Below are 20,201 nucleotides of genomic sequence, written 5' to 3'. Positions count from 1 at the left end.
TCCGCCCCGGGTCTCGCATGTTTAGAGGTACAGTATAGTAGGTGAAGTCCGCCCCGGGTCTCGCATGTTTAGAGGTACAGTACAGTAGGTGAAGTCCGCCCCGGGTCTCGCATGTTTAGAGGTACAATACAGTACAGTAGGTGAAGTCCGCCCCGGGTCTCGCATGTTTAGAGGTACAGTACAGTACAGTAGGTGAAGGCCGCCCCGGGTCTCGCATGTTTAGAGGTACAGTAGGTGAAGTCCGCTCCGGGTCTCGCATGTTTAGAGGTACAGTACAGTACAGTAGGTGAAGGCCGCCCCGGGTCTCGCATGTTTAGAGGTACAGTAGGTGAAGTCCGCCCTGGGTCTCGCATGTTTAGAGGTACAGTACAGTACAGTAGGTGAAGCCCGCCCCTGGTCTCGCATATTTAGAGTTACAATACAGTACAGTAGGTGAAGTCCGCCCCGGGTCTCGCATGTTTAGAGGTACAATACAGTACAGTAGGTGAAGTCCGCCCCGGGTCTCGCATGTTTAGCGGTACAGTACAGTAGGTGAAGTCCGCCCCGGGTCTCGCATGTTTAGAGGTACAGTACAGTAGGTGAAGTCCGCCCCGGGTCTCGCATGTTTAGAGGTACAATACAGTACAGTAGGTGAAGGCCGCCCCGGGTCTCGCATGTTTAGAGGTACAATACAGTGCAGTAGGTGAAGGCCGCCCCGGTTCTCGCATGTTTAGAGGTACAGTTCAGTAGGTGAAGTCCACCCCGGGTCTCGCATGTTTAGAGGTACAGTACAGTACAGTAGGTGAAGGCCGCCCCGGGTCTCGCATGTTTAGAGGTACAGTACAGTAGGTGAAGGCCGCCCCGGGTCTCGCATGTTTAGAGGTACAGTACAGTACAGTAGGTGAAGGCCGCCCCGGGTCTCGCATGTTTAGAGGTACAGTACAGTAGGTGAAGGCCGCCCCGGGTCTCGCATGTTTAGAGGTACAATACAGTACAGTAGGTGAAGCCCGCCCCAGGTCTCGCAAGTTTAGAGGTACAGTACAGTACGTGAAGGCCGCCCCGGGTCTCGCATGTTTAGAGGTACAGTACAGTACAGTAGGTGAAGTTTGCCCCGGGTCTCGCATGTTTAGAGGTACAGTAGGTGAAGTCCGCCCCTGGTCTCGCATGTTTAGAGGTACATTACAGTACAGTAGGTGAAGTCCGCCCCGGGTCTCGCATGTTTAGAGGTACAGTACAGTACAGTAGGTGAAGGCCGCCCCGGGTCTCGCATGTTTAGAGGTACAGTACAGTAGGTGAAATCCGCCCCGGGTCTCGCATGTTTAGAGGTACAGTACAGAACAGTGAAGTCCGCCCCGGGTCTCGCATGTTTAGAGGTACAGTACAAAACAGTGAAGTCCGCCCCGGGTCTCGCATGTTTAGAGGTACAGTACAGTACAGAATAGTGAAGTCCGCCCCGGGTCTCGCATGTTTAGAGTTACAATACAGTACAGTAGGTGAAGTCCGCCCCGGGTCTCGCATGTTTAGAGGTACAATACAGTACAGTAGGTGAAGGCCGCCCCGGGTCTCGCATGTTTAGAGGTACAGTACAGTAGGTGAAGTCCGCCCCGGGTCTCGCATGTTTAGAGGTACAGTACAGTAGGTGATGTCCGCCCCGGGTCTCGCATGTTTAGAGGTACAGTACAGAACAGTGAAGTCCGCTCCCGGTCTCGCATGTTTAGAGGTACAGTACAGAACAGTGAAGTCCGCCCCGGGTCTCGCATGTTTAGAGTTACAATACAGTACAGTAGGTGAAGTCCTCCCCGGGTCTCGCATGTTTAGAGTTACAATACAGTACAGTAGGTGAAGTCCTCCCTGGGTCTCGCATGTTTAGAGTTACAATACAGTACAGAACAGTGAAGTCCGCCCCGGGTCTCGCATGTTTAGAGGTACAATACAGTACAGTAGGTGAAGTCCGCCCCGGGTCTCGCATGTTTAGAGGTACAATACAGTACAGTAGGTGAAGTCCGCCCCGGGTCTCGCATGTTTAGAGGTACAATACAGTACAGTAGGTGAAGTCCGCCCTGGGTCTCGCATGTTTAGAGGAACAGTACAGTACAGTAGGTGAAGTCCGCCCCGGGTCTCGCATGTTTAGAGGTACAATACATTACAGTAGGTGAAGTCCGCCCCGGGTCTCGCATGTTTAGAGGTACAATACAGTACAGTAGGTGAAGTCCGCCCCGGGTCTCGCATGTTTAGAGGTACAGTACAGTACAGTAGGTGAAGTCCGCCCCGGGTCTCGCATGCTTAGAGGTTCAGTACAATAGGTGAAGTCCGCCCCGGGTCTCGCATGCTTAGAGGTACAGTACAGTAGGTGAAGTTCGCCCCGGGTCTCGCATGTTTAGAGGTACAGTACAGTACAGTAGGTGAAGGCCGCCCCGGGTCTCGCATGTTTAGAGGTACAGTACAGTAGGTGAAGTCCGCCCCGGGTCTCGCATGTTTAGAGGTACAGTACAGTACAGAATAGTGAAGTCCGCCCCGGGTCTCGCATGTTTAGAGTTACAATACAGTACAGTAGGTGAAGTCCGCCCCGGGTCTCGCATGTTTAGAGGTACAATACAGTACAGTAGGTGAAGGCCGCCCCGGGTCTCGCATGTTTAGAGGTACAGTACAGTAGGTGAAGTCCGCCCCGGGTCTCGCATGTTTAGAGGTACAGTACAGTAGGTGATGTCCGCCCCGGGTCTCGCATGTTTAGAGGTACAGTACAGAACAGTGAAGTCCGCTCCCGGTCTCGCATGTTTAGAGGTACAGTACAGAACAGTGAAGTCCGCCCCGGGTCTCGCATGTTTAGAGTTACAATACAGTACAGTAGGTGAAGTCCTCCCCGGGTCTCGCATGTTTAGAGTTACAATACAGTACAGTAGGTGAAGTCCTCCCTGGGTCTCGCATGTTTAGAGTTACAATACAGTACAGAACAGTGAAGTCCGCCCCGGGTCTCGCATGTTTAGAGGTACAATACAGTACAGTAGGTGAAGTCCGCCCCGGGTCTCGCATGTTTAGAGGTACAATACAGTACAGTAGGTGAAGTCCGCCCCGGGTCTCGCATGTTTAGAGGTACAATACAGTACAGTAGGTGAAGTCCGCCCTGGGTCTCGCATGTTTAGAGGAACAGTACAGTACAGTAGGTGAAGTCCGCCCCGGGTCTCGCATGTTTAGAGGTACAATACAGTACAGTAGGTGAAGTCCGCCCCGGGTCTCGCATGTTTAGAGGTACAATACAGTACAGTAGGTGAAGTCCGCCCCGGGTCTCGCATGTTTAGAGGTACAGTACAGTACAGTAGGTGAAGTCCGCCCCGGGTCTCGCATGCTTAGAGGTTCAGTACAATAGGTGAAGTCCGCCCCGGGTCTCGCATGCTTAGAGGTACAGTACAGTAGGTGAAGTTCGCCCCGGGTCTCGCATGTTTAGAGGTACAGTACAGTACAGTAGGTGAAGGCCGCCCCGGGTCTCGCATGTTTAGAGGTACAGTACAGTAGGTGAAGTCCGCCCCGGGTCTCGCATGTTTAGAGGTACAGTACAGTACAGTAGGTGAAGTCCGCCCCGGGTCTCGCATGTTTAGAGGTACAGTACAGAACAGTGAAGTCCGCCCCGGATCTCGCATGTTTAGAGGTACAGTACAGAACAGTGAAGTCCGCCCCGGGTCTCGCATGTTTAGAGGTACAGTACAGTACAGAATAGTGAAGTCCGCCCCGGGTCTCGCATGTTTAGAGGTACAATACAGTACAGTAGGTGAAGTCCGCCCTGGGTCTCGCATGTTTAGAGTTACAATACAGTACAGTAGGTGAAGTACTTCCCGGGTCTCGCATGTTTAGAGTTACAATACAGTACAGTAGGTGAAGTCCGCCCTGGGTCTCGCATGTTTAGAGGAACAGTACAGTACAGTAGGTGAAGTCCGCCCCGGGTCTCGCATGTTTAGAGGTACAATACAGTACAGTAGGTGAAGTCCGCCCCGGGTCTCGCATATTTAGAGGTACAATACAGTACAGTAGGTGAAGTCCGCCCCGGGTCTCGCATGTTTAGAGGTAAAGTACAGTAGGTGAAGTCCGCCCCGGGTCTCGCATGTTTAGAGGTACAGTACAGCAGGTGAAGTTCGCTCCGGGTCTCGCATGTTTAGAGGTACAATACAGTACAGTAGGTGAAGTCCGCCCCGGGTCTCGCATGTTTAGAGGTACAGTACAGTACAGTAGGTGAAGTCCGCCCCGGGTCTCGCATGTTTAGATGTACAGTACAGTACAGTGGGTGAAGTCTGCCCGGGTCTCGCATGTTTAGAGGTACAATACAGTACAGTAGGTGAAGTCCGCCCCGGGTCTCGCATGTTTAGAGGTACAGTACAGTAGGTGATGTCCGCCCCGGGTCTCGCATGTTTAGAGGTACAGTACAGAACAGTGAAGTCCGCTCCCGGTCTCGCATGTTTAGAGGTACAGTACAGAACAGTGAAGTCCGCCCCGGGTCTCGCATGTTTAGAGTTACAATACAGTACAGTAGGTGAAGTCCTCCCCGGGTCTCGCATGTTTAGAGTTACAATACAGTACAGTAGGTGAAGTCCTCCCTGGGTCTCGCATGTTTAGAGTTACAATACAGTACAGAACAGTGAAGTCCGCCCCGGGTCTCGCATGTTTAGAGGTACAATACAGTACAGTAGGTGAAGTCCGCCCCGGGTCTCGCATGTTTAGAGGTACAATACAGTACAGTAGGTGAAGTCCGCCCCGGGTCTCGCATGTTTAGAGGTACAATACAGTACAGTAGGTGAAGTCCGCCCTGGGTCTCGCATGTTTAGAGGAACAGTACAGTACAGTAGGTGAAGTCCGCCCCGGGTCTCGCATGTTTAGAGGTACAATACATTACAGTAGGTGAAGTCCGCCCCGGGTCTCGCATGTTTAGAGGTACAATACAGTACAGTAGGTGAAGTCCGCCCCGGGTCTCGCATGTTTAGAGGTACAGTACAGTACAGTAGGTGAAGTCCGCCCCGGGTCTCGCATGCTTAGAGGTTCAGTACAATAGGTGAAGTCCGCCCCGGGTCTCGCATGCTTAGAGGTACAGTACAGTAGGTGAAGTTCGCCCCGGGTCTCGCATGTTTAGAGGTACAGTACAGTACAGTAGGTGAAGGCCGCCCCGGGTCTCGCATGTTTAGAGGTACAGTACAGTAGGTGAAGTCCGCCCCGGGTCTCGCATGTTTAGAGGTACAGTACAGTACAGTAGGTGAAGTCCGCCCCGGGTCTCGCATGTTTAGAGGTACAGTACAGAACAGTGAAGTCCGCCCCGGATCTCGCATGTTTAGAGGTACAGTACAGAACAGTGAAGTCCGCCCCGGGTCTCGCATGTTTAGAGGTACAGTACAGTACAGAATAGTGAAGTCCGCCCCGGGTCTCGCATGTTTAGAGGTACAATACAGTACAGTAGGTGAAGTCCGCCCCGGGTCTCGCATGTTTAGAGTTACAATACAGTACAGTAGGTGAAGTACTTCCCGGGTCTCGCATGTTTAGAGTTACAATACAGTACAGTAGGTGAAGTCCGCCCTGGGTCTCGCATGTTTAGAGGAACAGTACAGTACAGTAGGTGAAGTCCGCCCCGGGTCTCGCATGTTTAGAGGTACAATACAGTACAGTAGGTGAAGTCCGCCCCGGGTCTCGCATATTTAGAGGTACAATACAGTACAGTAGGTGAAGTCCGCCCCGGGTCTCGCATGTTTAGAGGTAAAGTACAGTAGGTGAAGTCCGCCCCGGGTCTCGCATGTTTAGAGGTACAGTACAGCAGGTGAAGTTCGCTCCGGGTCTCGCATGTTTAGAGGTACAATACAGTACAGTAGGTGAAGTCCGCCCCGGGTCTCGCATGTTTAGAGGTACAGTACAGTACAGTAGGTGAAGTCCGCCCCGGGTCTCGCATGTTTAGATGTACAGTACAGTACAGTGGGTGAAGTCTGCCCGGGTCTCGCATGTTTAGAGGTACAATACAGTACAGTAGGTGAAGGCCGCCCCGGGTCTCGCATGTTTAGAGGTACAGTACAGTAGGTGAAGTCCGCCCCGGGTCTCGCATGTTTAGAGGTACAATACAGTACAGTAGGTGAAGTCCGCCCCGGGTCTCGCATTTTTAGAGGTACAATACAGTACAGTAGGTGAAGTCCGCCCGGGTCTCGCATGTGTAGAGGTACAATACAGTACATTAGGTGAAGCCCGCCCCGGGTCTCGCATGTTTAGAGGTACAGTACAGTAGGTGAAGTCCGCCCCGGGTGTCGCATGTTTAGAGGTACAGTACAGTAGGTGAAGTCCGGCCCGGCTCTCGCATGTTTAGAGGTACAGTACAGTACAGTAGGTGAAGGCTGCCCCGGGTCTCGCATGTTTAGAGGTACAGTACAGTAGGTGAAGTCCGCCCCGGGTCTCGGATGTTTAGAGGTACAGTACAGTAGGTGAAGTCCGCCCCGGGTCTCGCATGTTTAGAGGTACAGTACAGTAGGTGAAGTCCGCCCCGGGTCTCGCATGTTTAGAGGTACAATACAGTACAGTAGGTGAAGTCCGCCCCGGGTCTCGCATGTTTAGAGGTACAATACAGTACAGTAGGTGAATCCGCCCCGGGTCTCGCATGTTTAGAGGTACAATACAGTACAGTAGGTGTAGTCCGCCCCGGGTCTCGCATGTTTAGAGGTACAGTACAGTACAGAACAGTGAAGTCCGCCCCGGGTCTCGCATGTTTAGAGGTACAGTACAGTACAGAACAGTGAAGTCTGCCCCGGGTCTCGCATGTTTAGAGTTACAATACAGTACAGTAGGTGAAGTCCGCCCCGGGTCTCGCATGCTTAGAGGTACAGTACAGTAGGTGAAGTTCGCCCCGGGTCTCGCATGTTTAGAGGTACAGTACAGTACAGTAGGTGAAGGCCGCCCCGGGTCTCGCATGTTTAGAGGTACAATACAGTACAGTAGGTGTAGTCCGCCCCGGGTCTCGCATGTTTAGAGGTACAGTACAGTACAGTAGGTGAAGTCCGCCCCGGGTCTCGCATGTTTAGAGGTACAATACAGTACAGTAGGTGTAGTCCGCCCCGGGTCTCGCATGTTTAGAGGTACAGTACAGTACAGAACAGTGAAGTCCGCCCCGGGTCTCGCATGTTTAGAGGTACAGTACAGTACAGAACAGTGAAGTCTGCCCCGGGTCTCGCATGTTTAGAGTTACAATACAGTACAGTAGGTGAAGTCCGCCCCGGGTCTCGCATGCTTAGAGGTACAGTACAGTAGGTGAAGTTCGCCCCGGGTCTCGCATGTTTAGAGGTACAGTACAGTACAGTAGGTGAAGTACGCCCCGGGTCTCGCATGTTTAGAGGTACAGTACAGTACAGTAGGTGAAGGCCGCCCCGGGTCTCGCATGTTTAGAGGTACAGTACAGTAGGTGAAGTCTGCCCCGGGTCTCGCATGTTTAGAGGTACAATACAGTACATTAGGTGAAGTCCGCCCCGGGTCTCGCATGTTTAGAGGTACAGTACAGTAGGTGAAGTCCACCCCGGGTCTCGCATGTTTAGAGGTACAGTACAATACAGTAGGTGAAGTACGCCCCGGGTCTCGCATGTTTAGAGGTACAGTACAGTACAGTAGGTGAAGGCCGCCCCGGGTCTCGCATGTTTAGAGGTACAGTACAGTAGGTGAAGGCCGCCCCGGGTCTCGCATGTTTAGAGGTACAGTACAGTAGGTGAAGTCCGCCCCGGGTCTCGCATGTTTAGAGGTACAGTACAGTAGGTGAAGTCCGCCCCGGGTCTCGCATGTTTAGAGGTACAATACAGTACAGTAGTTGAAGTCTGCCCAGGGTCTCGCATGTTTAGAGGTACAATACAATACAGTAGGTGAAGCCCGCCCCGGGTCTCGCATGTTTAGAGGTACAGTACAGTACAGTAGGTGAAGTCCGCCCCGGGTCTCGCATGTTTAGAGGTACAATACAGTACAGTAGGTGAAGTCCGCCCCGGGTCTCGCATGTTTAGAGGTACAGTACAGTAGGTGAAGGCCGCCCCGGGTCTCGCATGTTTAGAGGTACAGTACAGTAGGTGAAGTCCGCCCCAGGTCTCGCATGTTTAGAGGTACAATACAGTATAGTAGGTGAAGTCCGCCCCGGGTCTCGCATGTTTAGAGGTACAGTACAGTAGGTGAAGTCCGCCCCGGGTCTCGCATGTTTAGAGGTACAGTACAGTATTTGAAGTCCGCCCCGGTTCTCGCATGTTTAGAGGTACAATACAGTACAGTAGGTGAAGTCCGCCCCGGGTCTCGCATGTTTAGAGGTACAATACAGTACAGTAGGTGAAGCCCGCCCCGGGTCTCGCATGTTTAGAGGTACAGTACAGTAGGTGAAGTCCGCCCCGGGTCTCGCATGTTTAGAGGTACAATACAGTACAGTAGGTGAAGTCCGCCCCGGGTCTCGCATGTTTAGAGGTACAGTACAGTAGGTGTAGGCCGCCCCGGGTCTCGCATGTTTAGAGGTACAATACAGTACAGTAGGTGAAGTCCGCCCCGGGTCTCGCATGTTTAGAGGTACAGTACAGTACAGAACAGTGAAGTCCGCCCCGGGTCTCGCATGTTTAGAGGTACAGTACAGTACAGAACAGTGAAGTCTGCCCCGGGTCTCGCATGTTTAGAGTTACAATACAGTACAGTAGGTGAAGTCCGCCCCGGGTCTCGCATGCTTAGATGTACAGTACAGTAGGTGAAGTTCGCCCCGGGTCTCGCATGTTTAGAGGTACAGTACAGTAGGTGAAGGCCGCCCCGGGTCTCGCATGTTTAGAGGTACAATACAGTACAGTAGGTGTAGTCCGCCCCGGGTCTCGCATGTTTAGAGGTACAGTACAGTACAGTAGGTGAAGTCCGCCCGGGTCTCGCATGTTTAGAGGTACAGTACAGTAGGTGAAGTCCGCCCGGGTCTCGCATGTTTAGAGGTACAGTACAGTAGGTGAAGGCCGCCCCGGGTCTCGCATGTTTAGAGATACAATACAGTACAGTAGGTGAAGGCCGCCCCGGGTCTCGCATGTTTAGAGGTACAATACAGTACAGTAGGTGAAGTCCGCCCCGGGTCTCGCATATTTAGAGGTACAGTACAGTAGGTGAAGTCCGCCCCGGGTCTCGCATGTTTAGAGGTGCAATACAGTACAGTAGGTGAAGTCCGCCCCGGGTCTCGCATATTTAGAGGTACAGTACAGTAGGTGAAGTCCGCCCCGGGTCTCGCATGTTTAGAGGTACAGTACAGTAGGTGAAGTCCGCCCCGGGTCTCGCATGTTTAGAGGTACAATACAGTACAGTAGGTGAAGTCCGCCCCGGGTCTCGCATGTTTAGAGGTACAGTACAGTACAGTAGGTGAAGGCCGCCCCGGGTCTCGCATGTTTAAAGGTACAGTACAGTAGGTGAAGTCCGCCCCCGGTCTCGCATGTTTGGAGGTACAGTACAATACAGTAGGTGAAGTCCGCCCGGGTCTCGCATGTTTAGAGGTACAGTACAGTACAGTAGGTGAAGTCCTCCCCGGGTCTCGCATGTTTAGAGGTACAATACAGTACAGTAGGTGAAGTCCGCCCCGGGTCTCGCATGTTTAGAGGTACAGTACAGTAGGTGAAGTCCGCCCCAGGTCTCGCATGTTTAGAAGTACAGTACAGTACAGTAGGTGAAGGCCGCAATGGGTCTCGCATGTTTAGAGGTACAGTACAGTACAGTAGGTGAAGTCCGCCCCGGCCCCGGGTCTCGCATGTTTAGAGGTACAATACAGTACAGAACGGTGAAGGCCGCCCCGGGTCTCGCATGTTTTGAGGTACAGTACAGTACAGTAGGTGAAGTCCGCCCCGGGTCTCGCATGTTTAGAGGTACAGTACAGTACAGTAGGTGAAGGCCGCCCCGGGTCTCGCATGTTTAGAAGTACAGTACAGTAGGTGAAGTCCGCCCCGGGTCGCACATGTTTAGAGGTACAGTACAGTACAGTAGGTGAAGGCCGCCCCGGGTCTCGCATGTTTAGAGGTACAGTACAGTAGGTGAAGTCCGCCCCGGGTCTCGCATGTTTAGAGGTACAGTACAGTAGGTGAAGGCCGCCCCGGGTCTCGCATGTTTAGAGGTACAGTACAGTACAGTAGGTGAAGTCCGCCCCGGGTCTCGCATGTTTAGAGGTACAGTACAGTAGGTGAAGGCCGCCCCGGGTCTCGCATGTTTAGAGGTACAGTACAGTACAGTAGGTGAAGTCCGCCTTGAAGAAGCAGAACTCGCCGGCCAAAAATTGAAAAAAAAAAACCTTTTATTTAAACTACATAAAAGAGTTTAACATCCACAAACAAAAAAGTTCCTCCTCCCACGCCGTCACTGGTGCTTTCTCAAGGAGTATCCTTGAGAAAGCGCCAGTGACAGCATGAAACGCGTGGGAGGAGCTTTTTTGTTTGTGGATGTTAAACTCTTTTATGTAGTTTAAATAAAAGGTTTTTTTAATTACATTTTTGGCCGGTGAGTTCTGCTTCTTCAAGGAATGGCTGGTCTTCTGATCTTTTTCTGAATTGCAGTAGGTGAAGATGGTCTGAATATAAGACAGAGAAGCCCTGCCCTGTGGGAGCTGTTAGAGAGTATGTTCATGTCCATGAGGTCACCTTGAGCTCCCCCTTGTATCTCCCCAGGAGAAGCTCTGCCCTGTTGGTGCAGTTGGATGGTATGTTCCTGTCCATGAGGTCACCTTGATCTCCCCCTTGTATCTCCCCAGGAGAAGCTCTGCCCTGTTGGTGCAGTTGGATGGTATGTTCATGTCCATGAGGTCACCTTGATCTTCCCTTGTATCTCCCCAGGAGAAGCAGGACGTGCTCCGTAACCTGGCTGAGAAGGCTCGGCTCACTGAGGAAATCCTAAACCAGGCCCCCGGGATCCACTGTAACCCAGTCCAGGGAGCCATGTACTCCTTCCCCAGGATCCAGATCCCAGACAAGGCCATCAAACTGGCGGAGGTAACTGTATTTTTGTAAATCAGTGGGATTTGGGGGTTCAGGCCCAAAAATATAAAATGTTAACCCTTTGAGTGTCGGAGCTCCTCTAGCACTTTCTGTTCATGTTATCACTGATGATGGAACAGAAGAGGGGGAGTGGTGCTCCATTTCCCAGCCGACCAGATAACGTTCTGCACTTCTCGGTCAGGTCTCCCCTCGGAAATAAGCACGTAATATATGACGTAGCTACTACATGACGGTGCTCATTGAGTGCCAGGCCCCATGAGGAGGTAGCTACGGGTTCATGGAAAAGTTCTGTTGGGTTTGTCTGATTTTACATCTTTCACCCATTGCAGGCCCGTTCAGCACTATGGAGGTTAAACTTCTAAAGGGGAAGTTTGATGTAGGGCGTCAAAATCACTTAGGTCATGTTCATGGTCATGTTCAATGCCATATTTACTAAGAAGCTCTTCTCCATACGATGACTTCCTTACAGACCACCCACCTAACCTATAATACGTCACTGTGCTTAGGTCTCTTTCCTCCTAGAAGCGACTTCCCCTTGTAATGTTCCGTCTTCCTTGTTAGGCCCAAGGCCTAGAGCCGGATTTATTCTTCTGCCACAGACTGCTGGAGAAGACGGGTATCATTGTGGCTCCTGGAAGCGCCTTCGGACAAGCAAAGGGGACCTACCACATCAGGTAAGCGGTTATCTGTAGTACTGTCCGGGGCACTTACCTGACTGGTCTTCCCACGTGTGGGCGTCATAAATAAATCCGAGCTTCTTATAGTGGGACGGAGCAAACAAGAACATCTGCCCCCCTCATGATCCTATAACTGCTCCTATAACTGCTCCCAATAACTCCTCCCCTAACTCTACATCAGTTCCCTATAACATCTCCCCTATCTGCCCCTATAACAACAACACTAACTGCTCCTATAATCCCTCCCTATAACTCCTCCACAAACAGATCATATAACATTACCTATAAATGATACCCTAACTGCTCATAAACACGCCTCATAATTCCTTCCTTAACGGCTCCTTAACTCCTCCCCTGACTGCTCCCTCTAACTCCTCCCCTAACTTATCCTATAACCGCTCCCTCTAACTCCTCCCTTAACTGATCCTATAACCACTCCCTCTAACTCCTCCCCTAACTGATCCTATAACCACTCCCTCTAACTCCTCCCCTAACTGATCCTATAACCACTCCCTATAACTCCTCCCCTAACTGATCCTATAACCATGCCCCATGCAATTACTGGCACAAATGGGGCAAAACAGAAGCACAACACCTTCATACATTGACGCAGTGGGACACACCCAGCCATATTCATTTAGATTTTGATTTTGATGTATTATTTGTTTATTATTTGATTAAAGTACAGTTTTTAAAAATAAAACGGAGAAAACGAGCGAGATGAAATCAGACACTGAATTGTACATTATGGGGACGAATATTCATCTTTTAGCAAAATAAACATGCAGACGGAATTTAATCCTTAACGCCTGCTCCCGCCGCGCTAATATCCTGCTCTGCCCCTGCTCCCACCGCGCTAATATCCTGCTCTGCCCCTGCTCCCACCTCGCTAATATCCTGCTCTGCCCCTGCTCCCGCCGCGCTAATATCCTGCTCTGCCTCTGCTCCCGCCGCGCTAATATCCTGCTCTGCCCCTGCTCCCGCCGCGCTAATATCCTGCTCTGCCCCTGCTCCCGCCGCGCTAATATCCTGCTCTGCCCCTGCTCCCGCCGCACTAATATCCTGCTCTGCCCCTGCTCCCGCCGCGCTAATATCCTGCTCTGCCCCTGCTCCCGCCGCGCTAATATCCTGCTCTGCTCCTGCTCCCGCCGCGCTAATATCCTGCTCTGCCCCTGCTCCCGCCGCGCTAATATCCTGCTCTGCCCCTGCTCCCGCCGCGCTAATATCCTGCTCTGCCCCTGCTCCCGCCGCGCTAATATCCTGCTCTGCCCTGCTCCCGCCGCGCTAATATCCTGCTCTGCCCCTGCTCCGCCGCGCTAATATCCTGCTCTGCCCCTGCCCCCGCCGCGCTAATATCCTGCTCTGCCCCTGCCCCCGCCGCGCTAATATCCTGCTCTGCCCCTGCTCCCGCCGCGCTAATATCCTGCTCTGCCCCTGCTCCCGCCGCGCTAATATCCTGCTCTGCCCCTGCCCCCGCCGCGCTAATATCCTGCTCTGCCCCTGCTCCCGCCGCGCTAATATCCTGCTCTGCCCCTGCTCCCGCCGCGCTAATATCCTGCTCTGCCCCTGCTCCCGCCGCACTAATATCCTGCTCTGCCCCTGCTCCCGCCGCACTAATATCCTGCTCTGCCCCTGCTCCCGCCGCGCTAATATCCTGCTCTGCCCGTGCTCCCGCCGCGCTAATATCCTGCTCTGCCCCTGCCCCCGCCGCGCTAATATCCTGCTCTGCCCCTGCTCCCGCCGCGCTAATATCCTGCTCTGCCCCTGCTCCCGCCGCGCTAATATCCTGCTCTGCCCCTGCTCCCGCCGCACTAATATCCTGCTCTGCCCCTGCTCCCGCCGCGCTAATATCCTGCTCTGCCCCTGCTCCCACTGCGCTAATATCCTGCTCTGCCCCTGCTCCCACTGCGCTAATATCCTGCTCTGCCCCTGCTCCCGCCGCGCTAATATCCTGCTCTGCCCCTGCTCCCGCCGCACTAATATCCTGCTCTGCCCCTGCTCCCGCCGCGCTAATATCCTGCTCTGCCCCTGCTCCCACCGCGCTAATATCCTGCTCTGCTCCCGCCTCACTAATATCCTGCTCTGCCCCTGCTCCCGCCGCGCTAATATCCTGCTCTGCTCCCGCCGCGCTAATATCCTGCTCTGCCCCTGCCCCCGCCGCGCTAATATCCTGCTCTGCCCCTGCTCCCGCCGCGCTAATATCCTGCTCTGCCCCTTCTCCCGCCGCGCTAATATCCTGCTCTGCCCCTGCTCCCACCTCGCTAATATCCTGCTCTGCTCCCGCCCCGCTAATATCCTGCTCTGCCCCTGCTCCCGCCGCGCTAATATCCTGCTATGCCCCTGCTCCCGCCGCGCTAATATCCTGCTCTGCCCCTGCCCCCGCCGCGCTAATATCCTGCTCTGCCCCTGCTCCCGCCGCGCTAATATCCTGCTCTGCCCCTGCTCCCGCCGCGCTAATATCCTGCTCTGCCCCTGCTCCCGCCGCACTAATATCCTGCTCTGCCCTGCTCCCGCCTCGCTAATATCCTGCTCTGCCCCTGCTCCCGCCGCGCTAATATCCTGCTCTGCCCCTGCTCCCGCCGCTCTAATATCCTGCTCTGCCCCTGCTCCCGCCGCGCTAATATCCTGCTCTGCCCCTGCTCCCGCCGCGCTAATATCCTGCTCTGCCCCTGCTCCCGCCGCGCTAATATCCTGCTCTGCCCCTGCTCCCGCCGCGCTAATATCCTGCTCTGCCCCTGCTCCCGCCACGCTAATATCTTGCTCTGCCCCTGCTCCCGCCGCGCTAATATCCTGCTCTGCCCCTGCTCCCGCCTCGCTAATATCCTGCTCTGCCCCTGCTCCCGCCGCGCTAATATCCTGCTCTGCTCCCGCCTCGCTAATATCCTGCTCTGCCCCTGCTCCCGCCGCGCTAATATCCTGCTCTGCCCCTGCTCCCGCCGCGCTAATATCCTGCTCTGCTCCCGCCGCGCTAATATCCTGCTCTGCCCCTGCTCCCGCCGCGCTAATATCCTGCTCTGCCCCTTCTCCCGCCGCGCTAATATCCTGCTCTGCCCCTGCTCCCACCTCGCTAATATCCTGCTCTGCTCCCGCCCCGCTAATATCCTGCTCTGCCCCTGCTCCCGCCGCGCTAATATCCTGCTATGCCCCTGCTCCCGCCGCGCTAATATCCTGCTCTGCCCCTGCCCCCGCCGCGCTAATATCCTGCTCTGCCCCTGCTCCCGCCGCGCTAATATCCTGCTCTGCCCCTGCTCCCGCCGCGCTAATATCCTGCTCTGCCCCTGCTCCCGCCGCACTAATATCCTGCTCTGCCCTGCTCCCGCCGCGCTAATATCCTGCTCTGCCCCTGCTCCCGCCGCGCTAATATCCTGCTCTGCCCCTGCTCCCGCCGCTCTAATATCCTGCTCTGCCCCTGCTCCCGCCGCGCTAATATCCTGCTCTGCCCCTGCTCCCGCCGCGCTAATATCCTGCTCTGCCCCTGCTCCCGCCGCGCTAATATCCTGCTCTGCCCCTGCTCCCGCCGCGCTAATATCCTGCTCTGCCCCTGCTCCCGCCACGCTAATATCTTGCTCTGCCCCTGCTCCCGCCGCGCTAATATCCTGCTCTGCCCCTGCTCCCGCCTCGCTAATATCCTGCTCTGCCCCTGCTCCCGCCGCGCTAATATCCTGCTCTGCTCCCGCCTCGCTAATATCCTGCTCTGCCCCTGCTCCCGCCGCGCTAATATCCTGCTCTGCCCCTGCTCCCGCCGCGCTAATATCCTGCTCTGCTCCCGCCGCGCTAATATCCTGCTCTGCCCCTGCTCCCGCCGCGCTAATATCCTGCTCTGCCCCTGCTCCCGCCGCGCTAATATCCTGCTCTGCTCCTGCCCCCGCCGCGCTAATATCCTGCTCTGCCCCTGCTCCCGCCGCGCTAATATCCTGCTCTGTCCCCGCCGCGCTAATATCCTGCTCTGCCCCTGCTCCCGCCGCGCTAATATCCTGCTCTGCCCCTGCCCCCGCCGCGCTAATATCCTGCTCTGCCCCTGCTCCCGCCGCGCTAATATCCTGCTCTGCCCCTGCTCCCGCCGCGCTAATATCCTGCTCTGCTCCTGCCCCCGCCGCGCTAATATCCTGCTCTGCCCCTGCTCCCGCCGCGCTAATATCCTGCTCTGCCCCTGCTCCCGCCGCGCTAATATCCTGCTCTGCCCCTGCTCCCGCCGAGCTAATATCCTGCTCTGCCCCTGCTCCCGCCTCGCTAATATCCTGCTCTGCCCCTGCTCCCGCCGCGCTAATATCCTGCTCTGCCTCTGCTCCCGCCGCGCTAATATCCTGCTCTGCCCCTGCTCCCGCCGCGCTAATATCCTGCTCTGCCCCTGCTCCCGCCGCGCTAATATCCTGCTCTGCCCCTGCTCCCGCCGCGCTAATATCCTGCTCTGCCCCTGCCCCCGCCGCACTAATATCCTGCTCTGCCCTGCTCCCGCCGCGCTAATATCCTGCTCTGCCCCTGCTCCCACCGCGCTAATATCCTGCTCTGCCCCTGCTCCCGCCGCGCTAATATCCTGCTCTGCCCCTGCTCCCGCCGCGCTAATATCCTGCTCTGCCCCTGCTCCCGCCGCGCTAATATCCTGCTCTGCCCCTGCTCCCACCGCGCTAATATCCTGCTCTGCTCCTGCCCCCGCCGCGCTAATATCCTGCTCTGCCCCTGCTCCCGCCGCGCTAATATCCTGCTCTGCCCCTGCTCCCGCCGCGCTAATATCCTGCTCTGCCCCTGCTCCCACCGCGCTAATATCCTGCTCTGCTCCCGCCGCGCTAATATCCTGCTCTGCCCCTGCTCCCGCCGCGCTAATATCCTGCTCTGCCCGTGCTCCCGCCGCGCTAATATCCTGCTCTGCCCCTGCCCCCGCCGCGCTAATATCCTGCTCTGCCCCTGCTCCCGCCGCGCTAATATCCTGCTCTGCCCCTGCTCCCGCCGCGCTAATATCCTGCTCTGCCCCTGCTCCCGCCGCACTAATATCCTGCTCTGCCCCTGCTCCCACTGCGCTAATATCCTGCTCTGCCCCTGCTCCCACTGCGCTAATATCCTGCTCTGCCCCTGCTCCCGCCGCGCTAATATCCTGCTCTGCCCCTGCTCCCGCCGCACTAATATCCTGCTCTGCCCCTGCTCCCGCCGCGCTAATATCCTGCTCTGCCCCTGCTCCCACCGCGCTAATATCCTGCTCTGCTCCCGCCCCCGCCGCTCTAATATCCTGCTCTGCCCCTGCTCCCGCCGCGCTAATATCCTGCTCTGCTCCCGCCGCGCTAATATCCTGCTCTGCCCCTGCCCCCGCCGCGCTAATATCCTGCTCTGCCCCTGCTCCCGCCGCGCTAATATCCTGCTCTGCCCCTTCTCCCGCCGCGCTAATATCCTGCTCTGCCCCTGCTCCCACCGCGCTAATATCCTGCTCTGCTCCCGCCCCGCTAATATCCTGCTCTGCCCCTGCTCCCGCCGCGCTAATATCCTGCTCTGCCCCTGCTCCCGCCGCGCTAATATCCTGCTCTGCCCCTGCCCCCGCCGCGCTAATATCCTGCTCTGCCCCTGCTCCCGCCGCGCTAATATCCTGCTCTGCCCCTGCTCCCGCCGCGCTAATATCCTGCTCTGCCCCTGCTCCCGCCGCACTAATATCCTGCTCTGCCCTGCTCCCGCCGCGCTAATATCCTGCTCTGCCCCTGCTCCCGCCGCGCTAATATCCTGCTCTGCCCCTGCTCCCGCCGCTCTAATATCCTGCTCTGCCCCTGCTCCCGCCGCGCTAATATCCTGCTCTGCCCCTGCTCCCGCCGCGCTAATATCCTGCTCTGCCCCTGCTCCCGCCGCGCTAATATCCTGCTCTGCCCCTGCTCCCGCCGCGCTAATATCCTGCTCTGCCCCTGCTCCCGCCACGCTAATATCTTGCTCTGCCCCTGCTCCCGCCGCGCTAATATCCTGCTCTGCCCCTGCTCCCGCCTCGCTAATATCCTGCTCTGCCCCTGCTCCCGCCGCGCTAATATCCTGCTCTGCTCCCGCCTCGCTAATATCCTGCTCTGCCCCTGCTCCCGCCGCGCTAATATCCTGCTCTGCCCCTGCTCCCGCCGCGCTAATATCCTGCTCTGCTCCCGCCGCGCTAATATCCTGCTCTGCCCCTGCTCCCGCCGCGCTAATATCCTGCTCTGCCCCTGCTCCCGCCGCGCTAATATCCTGCTCTGCTCCTGCCCCCGCCGCGCTAATATCCTGCTCTGCCCCTGCTCCCGCCGCGCTAATATCCTGCTCTGTCCCCGCCGCGCTAATATCCTGCTCTGCCCCTGCTCCCGCCGCGCTAATATCCTGCTCTGCCCCTGCCCCCGCCGCGCTAATATCCTGCTCTGCCCCTGCTCCCGCCGCGCTAATATCCTGCTCTGCCCCTGCTCCCGCCGCGCTAATATCCTGCTCTGCTCCTGCCCCCGCCGCGCTAATATCCTGCTCTGCCCCTGCTCCCGCCGCGCTAATATCCTGCTCTGCCCCTGCTCCCGCCGCGCTAATATCCTGCTCTGCCCCTGCTCCCGCCGAGCTAATATCCTGCTCTGCCCCTGCTCCCGCCTCGCTAATATCCTGCTCTGCCCCTGCTCCCGCCGCGCTAAAATCCTGCTCTGCCTCTGCTCCCGCCGCACTAATATCCTGCTCTGCCCTGCTCCCGCCGCGCTAATATCCTGCTCTGCCCCTGCTCCCGCCGCGCTAATATCCTGCTCTGCCCCTGCTCCCGCCGCGCTAATATCCTGCTCTGCCCCTGCTCCCGCCGCGCTAATATCCTGCTCTGCCCCTGCTCCCGCCGCGCTAATATCCTGCTCTGCCCCTGCTCCCGCCGCGCTAATATCCTGCTCTGCCCCTGCTCCCGCCGCGCTAATATCCTGCTCTGCCCCTGCTCCCGCCGCGCTAATATCCTGCTCTGCCCCTGCTCCCGCCGCGCTAATATCCTGCTCTGCCCCTGCTCCCGCCGCGCTAATATCCTGCTCTGCCCCTGCTCCCGCCGCGCTAATATCCTGCTCTGCCCCTGCTCCCGCCGCGCTAATATCCTGCTCTGCCTCTGCCCCCGCCGCGCTAATATCCTGCTCTGCCCCTGCTCCCGCCGCGCTAATATCCTGCTCTGCCCCTGCTCCCGCTGCGCTAATATCCTGCTCTGCCCCTGCTCCCGCCGCGCTAATATCCTGCTCTACCCCTGCTCCCGCCGCGCTAATATCCTGCTCTGCCCCTGCTCCCGCCGCGCTAATATCCTGCTCTGCCCCTGCTCCCGCCGCTCTAATATCCTGCTCTGCCCCTGCTCCCGCCGCACTAATATCCTGCTCTGCCCTGCTCCCTCCGCGCTAATATCCTGCTCTGCCCCTGCTCCCGCCGCGCTAATATCCTGCTCTGCCCCTGCTCCGCCGCGCTAATATCCTGCTCTGCCCCTGCTCCCGCCGCTCTAATATCCTGCTCTGCCCCTGCTCCCGCCGCACTAATATCCTGCTCTGCCCTGCTCCCGCCGCGCTAATATCCTGCTCTGCCCCTGCTCCCGCCGCGCTAATATCCTGCTCTGCCCCTGCTCCCGCCGCACTAATATCCTGCTCTGCCCTGCTCCCGCCGCTCTAATATCCTGCTCTGCCCCTGCTCCCGCCGCGCTAATATCCTGCTCTGCCCCTGCTCCGCCGCGCTAATATCCTGCTCTGCCCCTGCTCCCGCCGCGCTAATATCCTGCTCTGCCCCTGCTCCCGCCGCGCTAATATCCTGCTCTGCCCCTGCTCCCGCCGCGCTAATATCCTGCTCTGCCCCTGCTCCCGCCGCTCTAATATCCTGCTCTGCCCCTGCTCCCGCCGCGCTAATATCCTGCTCTGCCCCTGCTCCCGCCGCGCTAATATCCTGCTCTGCCCCTGCTCCCGCCGCTCTAATATCCTGCTCTGCCCCTGCTCCCGCCGCTCTAATATCCTGCTCTGCCCCTGCTCCCGCCGCTCTAATATCCTGCTCTGCCCCTGCTCCCGCCGCTCTAATATCCTGCTCTGCCCCTGCTCCCGCCGCGCTAATATCCTGCTCTGCCCCTGCTCCCGCCGCGCTAATATCCTGCTCTGCCCCTGCTCCCGCCGCGCTAATATCCTGCTCTGCCCCTGCTCCCGCCGCACTAATATCCTGCTCTGCCCCTGCTCCCGCCGCGCTAATATCTTGCTCTGCCCCTGCTCCCGCCGCGCTAATATCCTGCTCTGCCCCTGCTCCCGCCTCGCTAATATCCTGCTCTGCCCCTGCTCCCGCCGCGCTAATATCCTGCTCTGCCCCTGCTCCCGCCGCGCTAATATCCTGCTCTGCTCCCGCCTCGCTAATATCCTGCTCTGCCCCTGCTCCCGCCGCGCTAATATCCTGCTCTGCCCCTGCTCCCGCCGCGCTAATATCCTGCTCTGCTCCCGCCGCGCTAATATCCTGCTCTGCCCCTGCTCCCGCCGCGCTAATATCCTGCTCTGCCCCTGCTCCCGCCGTGCTAATATCCTGCTCTGCCCCTGCTCCCGCCGCGCTAATATCCTGCTCTGCCCCTGCCGCGCTAATATCCTGCTCTGCCCCTGCTCCCGCCGCGCTAATATCCTGCTCTGCCCCT

At 56.9% G+C, this 20,201-nt stretch overlaps 1 protein-coding gene across 1 annotated transcript in view; it reads left to right on the top strand.

Moving 5' to 3' along the window:
- The window catches only part of LOC142474469 (alanine aminotransferase 2-like), a 143,724-nt gene that overhangs the window by 107,812 nt on the left and 15,711 nt on the right, over positions 1-20,201 (top strand). The window contains exons 10-11 of the mRNA XM_075580869.1: positions 10,785-10,940; positions 11,508-11,620. Coding sequence (XP_075436984.1) covers positions 10,785-10,940; positions 11,508-11,620 — 269 coding nt within the window. The remainder of the gene's footprint in view (positions 1-10,784; positions 10,941-11,507; positions 11,621-20,201) is intronic.

This window comes from Ascaphus truei, chromosome 2 (genome assembly GCF_040206685.1).
Source record: "Ascaphus truei isolate aAscTru1 chromosome 2, aAscTru1.hap1, whole genome shotgun sequence".
NCBI classification, from domain to species: Eukaryota; Metazoa; Chordata; class Amphibia; order Anura; family Ascaphidae; genus Ascaphus; species Ascaphus truei.
Note: the sequence above shows the minus strand (reverse complement) of the source record. Positions and strands in the feature narration are given on the sequence as shown.